Source organism: Cyprinus carpio, chromosome A3 (assembly GCF_018340385.1).
Source record: "Cyprinus carpio isolate SPL01 chromosome A3, ASM1834038v1, whole genome shotgun sequence".
Classification (NCBI taxonomy): Eukaryota; Metazoa; Chordata; class Actinopteri; order Cypriniformes; family Cyprinidae; genus Cyprinus; species Cyprinus carpio.
This window is the reverse complement of record NC_056574.1, coordinates 17,334,710-17,353,621: the sequence shown is the minus strand read 5'-3', so window position 1 is coordinate 17,353,621 and position 18,912 is coordinate 17,334,710. Positions and strand designations below refer to the sequence as shown.

General features: G+C 36.3%; 1 protein-coding gene across 4 annotated transcripts in view; it reads right to left on the bottom strand.

Annotated features, from left to right (window-relative positions):
* The window catches only part of LOC109087162 (protein sidekick-1-like), a 290,401-nt gene extending 271,780 nt beyond the window's left edge, over window positions 1–18,621 (bottom strand). For all 4 annotated transcript variants that reach the window (XM_042721155.1, XM_042721162.1, XM_042721169.1 and 1 more), the window contains exon 1: window positions 17,499–18,621. In XM_042721155.1, coding sequence (XP_042577089.1) covers window positions 17,499–17,838 — 340 coding nt within the window. In that variant the 5' untranslated portion in view covers window positions 17,839–18,621. The remainder of the gene's footprint in view (window positions 1–17,498) is intronic.
* Between the last annotated feature and the right edge of the window lie 291 nt (window positions 18,622–18,912).

The following is an 18,912-nucleotide window of genomic DNA, read 5'->3' as shown; positions in this document are numbered from 1 at the left end:
TCTCTATAATTTTGTATGAAGGCCATCTCGTGACAGCTGGATGGTGAGGTCCATAAAACCATCATATTGTGGTAAAGCAACATCTTCACCCTCCTTAGCAAACACATTAACTGTAACCAACAAGAGTTGGGTTCGCTCAGTGGTTCAGTCTCTCCTGAGACCAACTGGTCTACTGGAGAGTGACTGCTGATTGAGACAAATGTGACCAGGGTGTCCCAAAGGATATCAGCACGAGAAGCCCCATGCTTCTATTTGTTTCTCTCTTTCTTTCGAAAAGTTCTCACCTCAGCATGCCCCTGCTAGCTCTAGCTTTCAGGTCCCTTATTTATAGGTTATCAGATGTGTCACCTCTCACATTCTACACATCCTCTCCTTTCATCACTCACCTCTCACAGTGCAAGATCACGCTGCCCGCTTTACCAGCATCCATGGGAGAAAAGTGAAAGGGAGATGCTAAAGCTAACAGAGAGCTGCAACCTCTGCCCAAGAGCTGTTGATTTTAAAGCACAAGGGGTTGCAGCCATATCCTGGTCTTTTATCAGGAGATGAATTTAATCTTGGACGAAAGGGAGATTGCTAGAGTAAAAAACACTTGACTGAGGTCACTGAATATGCGTCTGAAAAGAACAATTTACCAACATGCTAAAAGACAACAAAGACATTACTTGACTCCCTAATCAAATAAAGATGATGGTCCATTTAACGCGGCCTCCGTTGGGCCCTTGAGCTGCAGATATTCATTTCACTGAACATACTGGAAGGTGGAAGGGAGAGACAATCTGCCTATTGTTCCCTCTACTACTCATCTGAAAACCTTACAAAACCAAGTTGGAAAATCTGTACTGCTCCTAATTTAAGAATTAATGAAAGGTCTGGCTTTTGTCTGTGGTCCTTCTGTGCACAATCACAATGGAAAATTATCTTGGTTGTGATGTACAATAGAGACTAATTTAGAGAGACTAAAAAAAGTTAGAGAACAGTCACATAATTCAACCCGAAGGCAAAGAAACTTTATTTGCTTCACACAGGTCTATTCTTACCTGGTAGTTCACAACTGCAATTCTTATGCCCTTCAAGTGGAGTCTGAAATATTGTAATTATGAGTTCTGAGCACATGAATGAACAATCAAGGTTGTATTTACAAGTTGGAAACTCAGAATTCCAGATGAGTGGCCGAGCTGTGATGATGGAAGCAGAATGTCGATTTGAAACAAAATTTAAACACTGATCTATGATGTAATATATCTTTACTCTATACCATTATATAGAGATCAGTGAGTGGAAAGCAAGTCTGTAGTGAACAGTGTAAAGTTAATCACTCAACTTTTACAGTTTGTATTGTGTAATCATCATGTCATCATTCTGAATTCAGTGTTCAAAATATATCATTTTCATTTGTTTAGGCTACTTATGTGTTATGTTTCCAACTAACAATGCACAACTCAGAGATACTAGCTTCGTACATGCACTGGAAGGCAGCATCTGTTCTAACGAGGTCACGGACAGCAAGGAAAACTACGGCTAACTTGCTAAACACTAATAACAAAATGTTTATAATAATGCAAATATTTATTTAGGATAGTAAACTACATAGGCTTATAAACTTTTACTTACATCTTAGACTCTGGAATAGAGTTGGGGTTCTTGGACTAGGACTTGTATTCGGACATGCACAATAATTATAAATAAACTCAGATTCAGATGTAATTGGATGGATTTGACACTGACTCAGAAATTTTGGACTCTAAGTACAGTCGAATCCATGTCATGTGTAACATAAAAGATGAAAAAGTAACAATTATAGATAAAAATTAAGATAATTTAAGATAACAAATTAAAAGGGATAGTTCACCCCCAAAAAAATCAAAATTCTGTCATCATTTACTCACCCTCAAGTTTTTACGAACCTGTGAGTTTCTTTGTTCTGTTGAAAACAAAAGAAGATAATTTAAGTATGTCTGTAAACAAATAGTTGACGTTAGCTATTGATGTTCATAGATTCATGAAATTCAATAGCTACCGTCGACTGTTTGAATACAAGCATACTTAAAAAATATCTTCCTTTGTGTTCAACAGAAGAAAGACACTCATACAGGTTAAATGCAAATATGTAATTTACATTTTTGGTTACTTTTGTGCACTAAACAATTATGGTACTGTTTTTGGTCGCCCCTTCAAGTCCCATGTATAATCTGCATTCTAGAGCAAAACCAATTGTGAACCACTGTACCACCTGCAGTCACTGGATTCACAGACTAAATGCGAGTCAGAATCTAAACCTACAGTACAAATGCAGACCACCATCTCCAATATTAGAAACTGAGGCTTGACCCTCCCTCCCTCCCTCCCACACACACAAACACAAACACAAACACAAACACACACATCCGACAAAGACAGTAGAAGCCAGAGAACCTGAAGGAGCATGCAAACACAATCTAATCACTCAAGATTCATTGTCCCTGACAACAAAAACATCATTAAGACAGCATAATGGGCATTTACTCTGGTTGAATCACCATTCCACACAAGCATGTTAGTTGTATCTAAACAACAGCAGAGAAGTACATCTTGGGAGGTTGGTGGTGAAGGTCTTACCACATGTACAGGTTCTCCCACAATGCACCTGAGTCCTACACAGGCCACACTGCATGCCCACAGATTACAATTAATTACTTACCAAGAAATTATCATTTGGGCTTAACTGACCATGTAATTTTACGTGAGCAGGGGCGGCAAACAGTTTACCTTGATATAAATGTGTGGAAAGCACATTAGCAGCTGCACTGTATCTCTGTTGCAGTGTCTAAGGGCATTAGAGGGGATTTCATTTTACTGACACACAATCATTGGCAGCACACAGGCTCATTTCTTGGCTGAGAACTGCAGAAACTAATTCAAATGCTTGAAGCAATACTTTGTAGGTTTATACGATGCAAATAACAGCTAGATTGCTCTTTTGTCCACAATTGGCAGTAAAACACCCCTTGAGTGCTTTAAGGAATGTGTGTGTGTCTACCATATATAGTGTTTTTTTATTTTTTTTGGGGGGGGGGGGGTCAAGGTTCTGTTTTTGCTGCTTTCATTGTCTGCAGGGGAAGTCATGGCCTCGTGGTTCTCCTAACCCTAAGGTTGTTGTTTCGAGTCTCGGGCCGGCAATACTACGACCTTGAGCAAGGCACCGAACCCCCAACTGCTCCCCGGGCGCCGCAGCATAAATGGCTGCACACTGCTCCGGGTGTGTGTTCACGGTGTGTGTGTGTTCACTGCTGTTTGTGTGCACTTTGGATGGGTTAAATGCAGAGCACGAATTCTGAGTATGGGTCACCATACTTAGCTGTATGTCACGTTACTTTTACTTTTTCACTTTTGTGCTGATGATTGTGAAATAAACTTGGCTTGCTCTGGGAAAGTGGTGTGTCTGTCTGTCAAGAGTCAAAAATGGCCCAGTGAGAGTGCAGATTTGCATTTTATTTGTCTGATAATGCATCTCAATAACCACGTCATCATGCATCATACACAATCAAAGACATTGGCTTTGTTGGATTTCAATAAAACCAGCAGTAATCTGCCCGATCACAATTTGTCCTGCTGCCTATGGGGTAAAAGCACATGCTGATTGCATCTGAACGACAATAATACTATTGTTGAACAACCACGTGCATTCATTCAGCATTTGTTGCATGGGTTGATTAGAATAAACAGCCTGCCATCTATATGTGCCATAAAAAAGCAGTGAAGCACAATAATTCAGATGAATGTTACCCATTTGCACCCACAATTACTGAAGATCAATTAGGCTGCAGAAATGTTTATGGTAATATTTAAAGGACATGGATGTTAACATTTAAATGGTGTGGATCTGACAGCCTCCGGTATTATCAAGGAGTGGATTACCCAACGATGCAGACACGAGAGCGAGCAGCCACTAGCTATTTCTCCACATTAAAAGAACAATTACATCTTCCACAGGCGTGATTACCCTGATTATCATGGCCTTGCCAATAAGCGTGTGCTTATAGTGGGAACTTTGAATTAGAAATGGTTCATCGGCTGACATCTCACTATCCCCTGACATTTCGGTCAACAATCTCTTACTGGCACATCACTCCAAATCACGGATCCATCAGGATGAATCGTAAAGACATAAAGATGATGATGATAATGACCTCAAATAATACGCCTACTGAAGTATTAGGAGTTCAATCATGTGCTCTGCTTCAAAACCTAGTGAGATGCCTACAGAGGCAGTATTTTAAGGAAATCAGACGACTGCTTCAAAAATGATCTTGTTATGGCAACCACAGTAAAGTAAGCCCCGAATGCATTGCAACAAGTGAAAACTTGAAGATGGTGGATTAATTATTATTAATATATGGAAATATTATAAATATACTGTACTTATAATTTGTTTACTAGTTAAAGGTATTGATGAAAAGAGTTTAAAATAATTAGGTATTAACAATATCAACATTAAATAATACTAATGTTGATATCGTTAATATTATTATAAATACAAATTTTATATATCATAAACGCTTATTTGCTGCTTAAGAAATTTCTTATTATAATCAATGTTAAAAACAGTTGAGTCATTTAATACTGTTGTGGAAACTATGATAGATTTTTTGAGGAATCTTTTATGAACTGAAAGTTAAAAAGAACAACGTTTTAAGTAAAAATCTTTACTGTCACTTTTGATCGATTTAATGCACCTTTGCTGAATAAAGTATAATTTTCTTATTTTTAAAAAAGCAGTAGTGTTTGTATTTTTTTTCTTACTGCAGTAGTTCTTTCATTTTACCTTTATTCAAATCAATTTCAAGTCAAATCTCCTGAGTGTTGAGTACTACAGTAGGTTGCTACACAACTGCTCCAACTCACTCACTTACAAGGGTCAATTTCAGTTGAGATGCTCCCTTAGAAGGCAGCAGGCAGCTTGTTTGGAATAGAGCACTGGGTGGAGCACTGGCAGAAAGTTCATTTAAATCAGCATAATTAAATGTGAGCACAGTCCCGCACTGTTGCCAATTGGGAGCATGATGTCATGGGGTTCGGGTCAAGCTGTTAGAAACTGGCGCAGTCGCTGCAAATCAGCCACCTGCCACCGTGTGCCCCAGTGGTCACCACAGCTGGCAAAGTCACACGCCCTCCTCACCCCCCACGACCTGCTGTGCTCATTTTCATACTGCCCCGCCACAGGCTGCCTTTCACATCCATGGGTTCATTACTACAGCATTCAACATCAGTCACCGCATACGCACATACATAATAGAAAAGTCAAGGAATTTCATGGATCACATCCTTGCAAAAATATTTGTTTCTTCTCAAAAACATTACAGAAGATGAGGCATTTTAAAATCAAATGTATGGTCTCAGGGCACAGACAGCTCAGCTTTTTACTGAAAATCTTCAGCTTTGAGTGAAAGTAGAATAACTGGATGGACAACCGGGTTTATCAGCCTTGATCTTTTTATATGAGAATGACAATACAGCCAGGCGAAAAGCACATGGGAAAAGTACATCAGTATTTGTTTGTGCAAGTCCTGAATTTAACTAATGAAGCATAAAAAGACCATAATGAAGTCGACTTCATCTTCATCTCCAATGCATCTGAAAGATGCTGATCCCATGGCATATGCATATTGAAAACATGGGCTAAATATTAAATGAATATGCCCACATTGTTGTGCGGCGTGTGTGTAAGAAGGCAAAACAAATGCAGCCTATCTATAGAAAACATTAACATACATTAAAATAAGTTAATTGTCATACATAAATTGCTATGTTAAATTTTCTTCATTTCTATGATTACAAATACTTTATCCAAACAATCACACATTACTGTATGTACAAGGATCAATGACATGATTCTCTCTTTTTTTTTCTGGATCTATTAATTTAAAAAATAAAAATACAGAAATTAAATTCACAATTTACTTGTAGTGAAAATTTATTCCACACCAATTTGTGTGTGTGTGTGTGTGTGTGTGTGTGTGTGTGTGTGTGTGTGTGTGTGTGTGTGTGTGTGTGTGTGTGTGTGTGTGTGTGTGAACATCTATGTAAGCTTGTCTATGATAAGCACAGAAAAGATAATTATTATATTTCTGGGGGATAACGTCAAATATGTCAGGGTGTCTGGATGGTGCAACTGTCCTGACATCATAATGAGGAAAAGAAAACCTTAAGTAAATTTCAGCATAATGTTTTATTATTATTATTATTATTATTATTATTATTATTATTATTATTATAGTTCAAGTTGTGTCCTTCAAAAAGTCTCTTCAGTATTAACGGATAAATAAAATAATGATAAGTAAAATTAAAAAGTCAAAGCCTTCTTGCACTCATTGCCAGCTACAGTCAAATGTTCATCTCGTATCCACCTTATGTGAATGTGTTATGTGAGACTTCGCTTCATTAGCCACTTTAGGGATATAACAAGAAGAATAACAAAGTGAGTAAGTGGTAAAACTGTTTGCACTACAAACCAGTGTGTTCATAATTAAGATAATACATTAAAATAATATGGTAAGACACGTTTGCACTATCAAGCAGCAAAACAAGCTGTTTTGTACAGCTAACAATAGCTGGAAGCAGATGAGACCGGAAACCAGACACATTACATTTACAAATGACCTCGCCCGCTCTTACAGGAAAAATAAGGTGGATAAAAAACACCAGCAATTCACAGCTACTTACATAAAGTAGCCTTGTTGAGAAGTTTCGGTGAGTAAGGGCAAAACGCACAAGATATAGTACTTTCAGTGCCCTGTAGTTGGCGATATCACTGCAGAAAAAGCTAAGTGTAATGCAAAATGTAATGTGTAATTGCAACATTCATTAAATTGTAGTTAGCCTACCTGATACTTAGTGAAGTAGAGAGTAAAAGTTGCTAATATCATTGATACTCTGTAAAACTAAAAAGATACTCAAGTACAGTATTACTTAATTAATTACATTTTCTCAAATAATTTACACCTCTGCACAAACCTTAATGATATTCATGAAATAGTAATTCACAGGAATATATTAATGAATATGTGTACACTCACATGTATTTATTTTATTACTTTTTAGTCATTAAACTGAAACTTTTCTTTCAAACCCATATAAAACCAACATGAATTTATAGAGTACATTTTTAAATTGATGTGTTATAAAGTCAAGCTTTAAAATATCTTTCCTTTTTTCCTTTTTTAATGACACACAAGTTCATGTGAAAAGCCCAAACAGTTTCGGTTTCAATTACATGGCAGCATCATCTGTGCAAATCATAAGCAAATCCACTTTCCCCACATGATGACATTCAAGGCACGGCGCATGTTCGCATAGAAGGAGTGAAGAAATGTAAACGACCTCATCATTTCACCCTATTCTGATGACAGATTGCCTATGGAGTCCTGCAGTCATATGTATTAATATGACAACGATCCAGAAGTGAGAGGAAATGCTGAGTGTGTGAAAAAAATATTCCACACTATACAAAGCCATTTGGCAGGAGATTGAGCCCAGAATTCACAGAGTTTGAGAGCTTGTGCTAATAGGTGGTCCTCCATTTTTATGATTTCAGTGATTAAAGTGTCTCCTGATTCAGCTTGACTGAACTTTGCTCTTGTGGCCCACTGAGAAACTTGACCTGATAACAACTGTGTTATTGTGAAACCAAAATCTGGTTCCCATGCTGCTCTTCACATGTGTCTAGTGTCTAAACACATTTCAGGTGATCTACTTATCAGCAATACTGCACAAAATGCTTTCTTTCATGAAGGAAAACCAATTCAGCATCAGAAAGAAAACATGGAAGGGTCAAAAAATATTTGCTCGTGTTAATATTCAACATAATGTTCTGCAGGCGAGTGAGCAATTCAAGATAAAACTGTGGACATCAGAGCGAGAGGGACTTTTTCTGTGTGATCAATAATTGTGTGGGTGAGCGTGCTGTTTGAAGGAACAAAGCACACAATTCAGTTCCCTGTTCTCTATGTTAGATGACATCCATCTATCCAATCAGAATGAAGAATTATGCCATGGCTCAATTACTTTGCCAAATCATCTGTTAAACCAGGAATTTTTATGATGTTCCTTTAGCTCAAATGGTAGCACAGCACTAGCACCACCACATCATGAGAATGATTCCCAGGAAAAAAATACTTGGATATTCTTCAGATAAAAGCCTATGCCAACTGCATATCTATTTTTTTATATACCATGCAAAGTCATATTGCTCTACTTCACACTGTGCCAACAATGTGGTAAAATAACTGGAAATAACTAATAACACATAACTAAAAGACACAGACGGCTTCTTGTGTAAGCTGCTTTTATAAAATTGCAGTCAAAGTAACATGATAAAAAAAGAACACCCATGTTTAAAATAAGATAAATTCATTAATAATATTAATAGAAATAAACAACTCCTTTGCTTAGTCACTAGCATAACTGCAGGTTGTTTACGTTAGCACAAATGTGTCACAAATGTGTGTTTATTGCATATAAACTAAATTTACTGAACTAACGATTCTGTAAAAAAAACTGTGCTTGTTTGTGCACTTGTAGTGAACTTCAAATCTAAAAAGTATATTTTTATAAATACAAATTATTGTTATTTGATGCTACATTTAAACATAAATTTTTTAAATGTTATAAATTGCAACTTAATCACTACAAATCTATAATTACAAATATATTTCAATACACTGTAAAAAATATTTTTCAAAGTTGTAAATGAAACAAAGATTGATTATAAGAAAGATTATGAGTATGTTTTTTAGAAAAAAAATAATATTTCAGTCTTTTTACTTTAAAAAAAAACACATTTAGTGGAATGCGTTACTTGTCGTTCCTTTTTTTAAATATTTTTGGAAATTTACTTGCAATTTCTGAGCGGAAATTATTTTAGAAAATTCTACACATTTTTTTTTTTTTCAGTGTACATGACATACAAATTTAAACAGAAATGATTTATTTTAGTTTACCATTAATGCTTCTAAGTACATTCGGCAGTATGTTAGTATACTTCAATAACAGACTACAGAAAATAAATTTTAAAATCACATATAAAAATATACAGTCAAAAAAGCACTCTAAAGTTCAGCTAATTGCATTTAATATTCATTTAAACTATTTTAATTTAACTGCAATCGACATGCAATTAAGTGTCAGAAAAAATGACATTTAGTTCACACTTATAAATATCCTTTTAAAGTAAATAGCATATATATATCAAGAAGCCCTGTCTAAACCTGTCAGACAGACTGAGCAACTGTTATCATCTGATAAATTATTCACCACAAACATGTCTTTTGTATCTGATGAACATGAGTTGCATGACAACCTGGATCCCTTTGAATGTTAAAGACATGACACAACTGACACATTTTATATATGTGTAAATCACCCAGTTTTATTATATCAACAGAGCAGTTTTAGAGCTGGGCTATTTCATGTATTCTTTAAAAATATATGAATCTCTGAAATGCATGCTTCTCTCTCAGATATGTTTTGTCAGTTAGAATGATCAGCTTAGCATTCATTTTCAACTAAATCATGTCCCTGCGTGTGCTTTTCAGTTCAACAGAAAGAGCAACCTCTCAAATGCAACTTAGTGTTACAATATAGAACACATTCTGTTATGTGTCTATTATGCTTAGCAATATCGTTTTTTAATGAACTTTTATACAACAGTTTTAAGTTTACTAGTTTCTAGATATACTGTCAGTCTGTATATTAATGGTGGGATTTTTCAGTGACTCTTTCTGCAAATTACATTGTTATGCTAATAGGTGGCAACAAGTGACTTTATGAGTTAATTATTATGAGTGAGTCATTTAAATAATTCATTCAACCAATTCATTCAAAAAGACTCAAAATCTCACTTTCCTTATCAATGAGTCACTGAATCATTTCCTCAAAAATACAGAATAATTCAGAATGAACCAAGTTGTAACAGTTATGCTGTTAATTCTAAAAATGGCAATACCATATAACCTAATCAGACCTATTATGAAGTTAATGACATCACAAACACAGATTGTTTTCAGAGCTCTGTAGTATTTGAATATTGAGGGTCGATGATCTCATTGAGTTTGATTGTGAATAATATTATCCAAAGTAATTAAGCAGTAACTGTCATTTAATCAATAGTGCCAAAGAACTTCATGAAGACATTTAAAATTAATCTGATATCATGTACCGATTCCACAAATTTGGTACTTTTTCGCAGCATGTATCCTCCGAGAATGAATTTTGAGTCATGAATCTTAGTAAAGTTCAGTATAATAAATCAGTATCACTCAAGCAAGATTGCATTATGGCCATATATCAAGACAACAAGTACAACAAATATGTAAAAAGTACAGAAAAAAAAAACAAGAAATGTCTCAAAGACCTGAAAACAATCTGTGTTTATGATTTCATTTACTTCATAATAAGTCTAATTAAGTTACATGGTATTAATATCTGTAGAATTAAGAGACACTGTGTAGTGACTGTTCTTAATTAAAAAAGTACATTTTATTTTTAACATTTCCAGAATGGTTAAATACTTCTAACCTTACTTTGTGGCAGTCTGTAATCTGTTTTAATTCTCAGTGTTATACTTAGGTCAACAGTTTTACATTCTTGCCGACTTCATCAGTAACATATTTCTTCTATTTTATTCATTCTTCAAATGTATAAATTCCAATTCATTTTCTATTCCATTACATCTGAACCCTGGCAATAATAAGTAGCAATCCATTTTACTCTTGATGAGATTTGAAATGCATCTCAATCTTGAACTGATCCCAAATGAACTCATATTTAAAATCATGACCATGAAGAATGAACATTTTGTAGTTCTGCTTAAAGATGCTTCTATGTAAAAAGGCTTGATGAATTATAGGGATGTTCAAAATGACAAATTTCCTAGATTAGTCAGAGGGTTGCCTGAAGAACTAGTTAGCTAATTAGTCTTAAGGAAAACCCAATATAATTAAGCTGGTTTTGGGCTTGAGACAGAGCTAGACAGAGTGCAGTGGAAAAGAACAGAATGCACAAGGTCTGGAGATGCATTTTTAAAAACACAACACAGCAAAATTTACTACATAATGACCAAGGCCTACAAAAATAAAAAAGAACAAACAAACAAAAGACAAAATTAAACTTTACAAATTGCAACCCATTGGAAATACGTGACTCTGACTAAAACCTAAAATATGTTGCTCAGGATATATTTCGCAGCACTTTTTGAAATGACACGTCCACAAGAGGTTACTGGTGACAGCACGGTGAAAACAAATCTGTGGATACAAAGTGGTTGCAAAATGATATTGCGTTGCTTTAACATGCTTCAAGGCAGTTTCTAAGCAAACTGCCCAGTGTCTAGCGCTAAATAGCATGTTTCATTTTCTCCAAAACTCTTTGAACTCTTTTGTGGAGTGTCACAACTTGTGTTTCACTGAACTTGTACCTGAGTGCTCTACATCGCAAGTGTAACCTTGAGCTATCAAGCAAAATGACTAAGTCAGAAAATCAATACATATGGAGAGGATTATGTGACGCAAACATTAAAATGTACAGTGTGTATAGAAAAGAACCCCCCCCCACCTTAGAATAATCATATTTTGTTGTTTTGCAGCGTGAAATGAAGTCATACACAGTTTTTTGTTTTATCCAGCTGTATTTATTCAGTGTAACTTATAACATCCAAGTGAAAGATATAACAACAACATGTCAGAAAAAAAAGACCAGAATCACTGAGTTGGAAAAAGGATCACTCCCTTGTGTCGGTATTTTGTTGAACCACCTTTTGCTTTAATTACAGTTTTTAGTCTGTTGGGATATGTCTCTGTCTCTACTAACTTTGCAATATTTGCCCACTCTTCCTTGCAGAGCTGCTCAAGTTCAGTTAAATTTGATGGTGACTGTTTGTGTACTGCAGTCTTCAAGTCATTCCACAGATTTTCAGTGGGGTTTAAGTCTGGGCTCTGACATTCACCTTTTTCTCCTTCAACCACTGTGTGCTGAGTTTTGCTGTGTGCTTTGGGTCATTGTAATATTGGAAGGTAAACCTTCTTTTGCCCCATCCAAGTGACCCAGTCCCTGCTGCAGAGAAATTTGTGATTTTGCAGAGAATTTGTGCTTTTGTTGTCACATGCACACAATGACCACTCTTTGTTATAAATTCTTGCAACTGCTTCAGAGTTGCTGTAGGCCTTTGGGTAGCCTCTCTGACCAGTTTCCTCCTGGCTCTCAAAATACCTTCCACTTCTTAATAATAGACTTCACAGTAAGTAAATACAGCTGGATAAAACAAAAACTGTGTCCGACTTCATTTCATGCTTCAAAGCAACAAAATGTGGTTATTTTAAAGGGGGGGTGATTCTTTTCTAATAATGCACCACAGTAAAAAGTGTTTTGAGGTCATAACATAGAATTGTGCAAGGATCCACACAAAAATAATTCTTTATTTATAGATAATCTGGCCCTGTAATCATAATTTGTGTGACAAGGAACAAAAGTCGTTGGTGTTTTATTGCCATTAGTGTTCATTTCTCCTGGAAACTGCAGTGAAATGTATGTATACTGTAGGTTCAGTACATTTAGGTGCAGAGTCACATATTTCCAATAAGCCTGGGTTGTCAAATTGACTAGATGGTTATTAGTTGGCCATTGTGACCTAATGCTTATTATGACAAAACACTTAAATAACAATGCCAATTAAATAAGGTATTGATGTATTTTGTATATTACAGATCGCTCATGATTGCTTTGACATACCCTGACAGCCCGTACTGATAAGATAATGACTCACACATCTTCTTAATTGTGATGAGATGGGTTCTTGTCAAGTTCCAATAGATGCTCAGTGAGGCTTTTTCAGTATGACAGTGTTTATAATAGAACAGGCTTTTCTTTAAGTAAAAGTTTACATTTAACTACCAAATCAGTAGATTTTTTGCCTTTACTGTATTGTAATTTTACATTTATTAAATTTCATTGTTTCCTGAATCCTTTTTTCGTGTAGTAAATCTTTTTTGAGATAAGATTTGAAGTGTCAAATCTGGTCAAAGAAATTAATTTACTTTACAAGTAGCTGGAAACGCAATCAAAGCAATACAATCAAGGGAATAAAATACCGGCTAATTTACCCATTGTTACTCGTGGAAAAACAACTGTTAATTTCATTAACCTTTATGAAAACAATAGACTTGATGATTAACCTTTCTTTAAAGCAGTAAATGAAAGGGAACTGAAAAAAAATTGAATTTATGTTAAGCAGAACTGACACAATTTGTCATGCCAGGAGTTGTACTCATCATTTTAATTTAGAAGATAGGAGGCAATTCCTCAACTTTGACATGAAATACTATGTGGTATCCTTCACCTGGACGAGCTGGCAGCACTACACAGCTGTGAAATGAATGTCTGCTCCTGCATTACATTGTGTACAAATCAATAATCAAGATGATGGCAGCAGGACTCAACCCCCAGTTGCCCCCCAGTAGCTCATATTTCTATTTGTCCAACCAATATTTTCACTTGCCCCTCCACAAGACTTGTCATTTGTCTTTACAATATATATGTTTATCTGTACTATATACTATACATATATTACAAATCATTTATAATATACTACAAATAACTTAAATGTAATCCCATGATGGCGGCGATTCTGAATTATAAAAACATATTTGATGCTATATGGTACAAAATTTTTATCACTCTGACACTATCACATAATTTAGAAATTTAGACAGAGTCACAACGATGTTCAATAAACAACAACAACAACAACAACAACAACAACAAAAAAATTAAGTTTGCAAGTCATTAAAAACACATGCAAAGTATATGAAACTTGACTTTTGGTATTCTAAAGTGAAGCATATTTTTCAGATACAGAAGGACACTGCAGAAAATGACAAATTTAGCAGGAGCTGATTGCACAGATGGCGAGGCAAAGAAATTTAAAAGTTTACAGCCATAAATGAGTCAGGTGGATGTGTCTGCTGGCACATCTAGCAGATGATATACAGGGCACCAGCACTTTCTTGTGGACGAAACTACATTTACCTGCACAATGCTCTAGCACAAACATCATTAGACCAGAGACCTTTCTAGAAGCACGGCAGGGGATTGTGCACCTGCTACTGCTTGACAAACTCCCTCTCTGCCCCGGGTGTTTGGTTTTAAGGGCACTGTGGTCCTCTGCTAGACCCAAGCAACCAGAAAATCAACTGCCAGCAGAAGTTTATGATTTGAGACAAATATAAACAACTGCAAAAAGCCAGATTTGCCCAGGTTTTTCCCGCATCAATACGAGAGCCAAGAGCATTTTTAGAGTATAAATGGCAACTTTGTCTTTCGAACACAAACCGTGACCATTTTCTTAATGTTTCACTTTTGGCATATCTAAAAATAAAAATGTCCCGGCTTTGAGATCATAAAAACCTAATCTTAACACTCAGATTTATACTGCCATGTTAAGTGAAGCGAAAAGGTTAACATGTCAATTTCATTCCAATATGCTAGCTCCGATAATGCTGTTGGCTTCTCAGTTCAGATCAATAATATCTAGTCCATTCCCAGAACAGAGCTGGGAGCTCTCCAAACATCAAAAGACATTGACACAGGACTTGGGAACTGGCTGACACTGCATGCACCTCAACAACTTTGCAGAACCTTTATAAATTAAATAAATTACATAAAGTTGGAAGCATGCAATAAAAGACTGCAACTGTGAGTTACGGTAACTACACGCCTCCACACACACAGAAAAATGTGTTCCCATTTCTCGACTGATGCGAGGTCAATGCATCCTCTTAAGAGAGCATTCAAGGACTGTTTCCGTATGTTTAAAGTTAATTAGTAACCCCAGCGGCGTATATAAAGTAGACTTTGGAGCATAGCTCTGACAGTATTCCTTAAACATACAAATAACAGATTGGTCATTTTGATTATTATTTCCAATGGTGCATTAAGATATGGGATATTTACTCTAAAGATCACTCAATATGAAAGGAATTGTTCACCCTAAAAACTTTACTTTCCTAAAAAGGTACTCACCCTCCGGCCATCCAAGCAGATAAGTCTGTTTCTTTGTCAGAACAGATTTTGAATGAGAGAATGAGAGTCCAAACAGCTGATAAAAACATCACAATAATTCACAAGTAACATGACTCCAGTCCATCAATTAATGTCTTGTCAAGCAAAAAGCTGTGTGTTTGTAATAAACGAATCCATCATTAAGACATGTTTAACTTCAAGCGACAGTTTAAAGGTAAACTGCCTTAATGATTCGTGGATTGCTTGTGGATAATTGTAATGTTTTTATCAGCTGTCTGGACTCTCATTCTGATGGCACCCATTCACTGCAGAAGATATATTAGTGGGAAAGTGATGTAAATTTTTTCCAAATCTGTTCCAATGAACAAACTCATCTACATCTTGTATGGCCTGAGTGGGGAGTAAATTTTCAGCAAATTGACATTTTTGCATGAACTATTCCTTTAAGTGGATACACTTTCTCTGGCTACAGTGATTGAGCTTTATCTTTAGTGAGTGTTTATCTTGAAGGACAAAAAACCCCACTTTAAACAGAAACTCACACTTGAATATTTCAGATAGTTATATGGCAAATTAAATGTAATATGGATATTAATTCTGCTTATTCTTGTAGAGAGAAGTCACAGTTTTTATTTTTTTATCAAAACAAAACACTGTTTGTACCTAAAAGCAGGTTTTAGGCTTCACATATTTCTGTCATTTATTTTTATATTTATAGCTCAATCTAGTCAGTAAGTAGCTGGTTAAAACACCTTTAAATCCCTTAATGAACATCAGTTTTTCTTTGTTTTGTTTTCTTATTTTGTTTTTTGTTTTTTCACAAAGAAAATTGCTGCCACTGATTTTATAGTGACTTCAAGTATGCAAATGGCACAAGTGACAAAAATACATATTGTGGGTGGAAAGAGCTTAAAGCAGGATGAGGTTTTTCACAGGAATTTTGGTGTCTTTTTTTAGATCATTTATCCTTTTGATTACAGGGAAAAAAATACTCTAATCTGTGGCGTATTACGGAATTAAAAATGTTCTTTTTAATGAGGCATGCTGTTTTGGTTATTTTTCAATAATAATAATTTGACAGAAGAATAAAAGAGCCTGTCAATAATAGCCACACATGGCTGATCATTTCTATTATACCCCCCAATGTCTAAAACAACTAATTTCATAAAAATAAACTGCATCAGCTCTGTCAAGACCAGTTCCATCCTCACATTAAAAAAATACAAAGCAAACATCAAGAGTTCTTACAACAGCGCTAACCAATCACTTTCTTTTCTCAGCATGCCAACTGTTACTCTTCTCCCCAAGAGGCCCACTATGCATATGCAGACATCATATTTTCCCTGTATGAGAAACATTACAGAGGGAATAACAGCCAAAGGATGCATATGCCATCTGTGACCATGCATGCAGTCTGATCTAATGACCCCTCTATTGTTCAGGTCCAGAGATCCCAGCTCAACTGTCTGTTGCACAGGCAGACAGATATTTGACATTCCATTATCACTGAAATCAAGTTCGGTAGTCTTATGACATCAGTGTCAAACACATTGATCACGTATTACTCTCCAATATGAAACCATTACGCTGAGCTGTAAGTGATTACTAAGTGATTCTTCAACATTTTTGTCCACTTGGATAATTTTAAAGGTTTCTCTCTCTCTCTCTCTCTCTCTCATTTTGAAGAACACATTAAAATACATTTAAACTTCTGTACTATACCATTGCTAATTTCTGAAATAGATTAGCCAAAATATTTTTGGGAATCCATACTTTTAAACTTCCCCCACCTGGTTAAAAGCAGATAAATTCGACAGTTTGCACTTCATCACAAAAACATTTTAAAAACAAATAACATTTTCAGTATTCTGGTATTGATGTGTACGATTAGTATTAGCCTAAGTGAAATATTTTAAAGAACTATAAGGTTTTTCCATAAAGCTTCATATTTGGTTATGATGGTGTTAATGCAAATTGACAGGGGAGGGGTTTCATCCATAAATAAATAAACACTAAATAAATAAATAAATAAATGGTCCTTACCAACCTGGTTCATTTTTAATTTAAATTTTAAAAGAAATTTAATTTCAGAAACAGCTCATTTCTTTTTAATAGTATACATTCAAAACTGACTGACTGCTAGCTAGATAAACTGTGTAAGCATGTTCAAGGCTTATTCAACTTTTTCTCTAAAAACGGGTCAAAAATTACAATAACACATAACATCCAAACTCCAGCCCACACAATATAACACCGCAAAATTCCCTTGAAATCTGATATCTGATATCTGATAATCAGATATTTATTCCAAGGAAGCAGCCTAACGTTACACGTTTTGACAGTTTCATTCAGTTGAAGAATCAAACATATATCAAATACTGAAGTGTTGAATATGAAGCTGCTGTGTCATATTCAAAGCCCATCAGGTGCTACTGCGTTTTTCTTACCTTGTGTGACCGCTCTCAACACGTGGAAATGCATGCAGAAAAACGCCCACCAACTCCAAGTGTACAATGCAAACTTTCTCTTTCCGTTCCCGCTGACATTCCTCCCGGAGAAGCGTGTAAAAATCTTGGAAGAAGTGCTCTTAGAATCACACATGATGGCATTCTCGTCCACACATGCGAGAAGTGCCGCTGAGTAAGTGCGCGCCTTGGCTTTACGAGAACCGTCGCCTCCTGAGTAAACACTGTCCTCCTCCACTGCCGTGTTGTGTCTGCCAGGTCTGTGTGCTTTAGGCAAACATATGAATTGTCTCTCTGTGATATCAGATCCACTGGCGCCCATTCCGCGATCGCGTGCGCTCCGTTCCGCAAGTTTAACTCTTATGAACGAGAACTGACAGTTAGAAAACGATGCATTCCGTCCAGTCGAAAGTTCCAGGTGAGCTCGGCAAATAATGTGCTTTTCATTAACAGTTAAATGCAGCTACAGCGCGTGATGCCCGCGAAAGCGCGCGATCACTGCACACACGTCATTATGGGTTTATGAATATACTGAGTCTGGCGGTAATTACATTTATGCATTACACTGATGACACCACATTGATTCACTTTACAGGATCCAGTGAGCCTTTTTAAATACCCACTTTAAAAGTACACCCACTCAATTAGTCCCCAAAGTGCGTTAACAGTCGCGAGATCCGCTCTTACTTTGCAGATCCAGTTGCATGCAGTGCTGCTTCTGCTGTTATTGCAACATGTTGCAAACCATAACCAACCAAACTGTCCATCGACTGATGTGCTCTAACTATCGATGAGAATCCAGACGGTTGCATGCAGCCACGTACAGCAAGTCAAAGACACCCACAGACTGTATGCGTACTAATATGACCTCTCTTAAATTCACCGGCAGTGCCTGATGAAACGACGCAGCGAATAGGAATCTAAAAGCGAATCACTAGATAGATATCGCAAGGTATCCCAGGTGCTCCGGCGTACTTTTGAGCAGCTAAAGCAACAAGCGGCTGTTGGTTGTGTAGCCTCACAGCGAACTGAAGTGAGTGAAATGTAGACTAGTGCACAGCCAGGTCCAGCGCACTTACAGCAACTTCCATTGAGAGCTGCAGCCGCTCTCTGTCTCTCTCACTCACTCACCTCCGCCCCGCTAAAGACTCATTGGCTGCTGCTGCCGGAGGCAATACTTTATACAGTCCTTCGGAGAGATTCAAGTAGGTCTATTGCAGCAATGCTATATGTTTGTATATAGCTATATTACGGGTGAGAATTATTCGGAGGGTTTGGAGGGTCTTTTCGCCCAAAAAATGTTGTGGGTGGGGGGTGTTACAACACATTTATAATAAGACTATAAATTGCCTATTACAAAAGAAATATTTCTGCAGCATTTTAAACAACTTTTCTG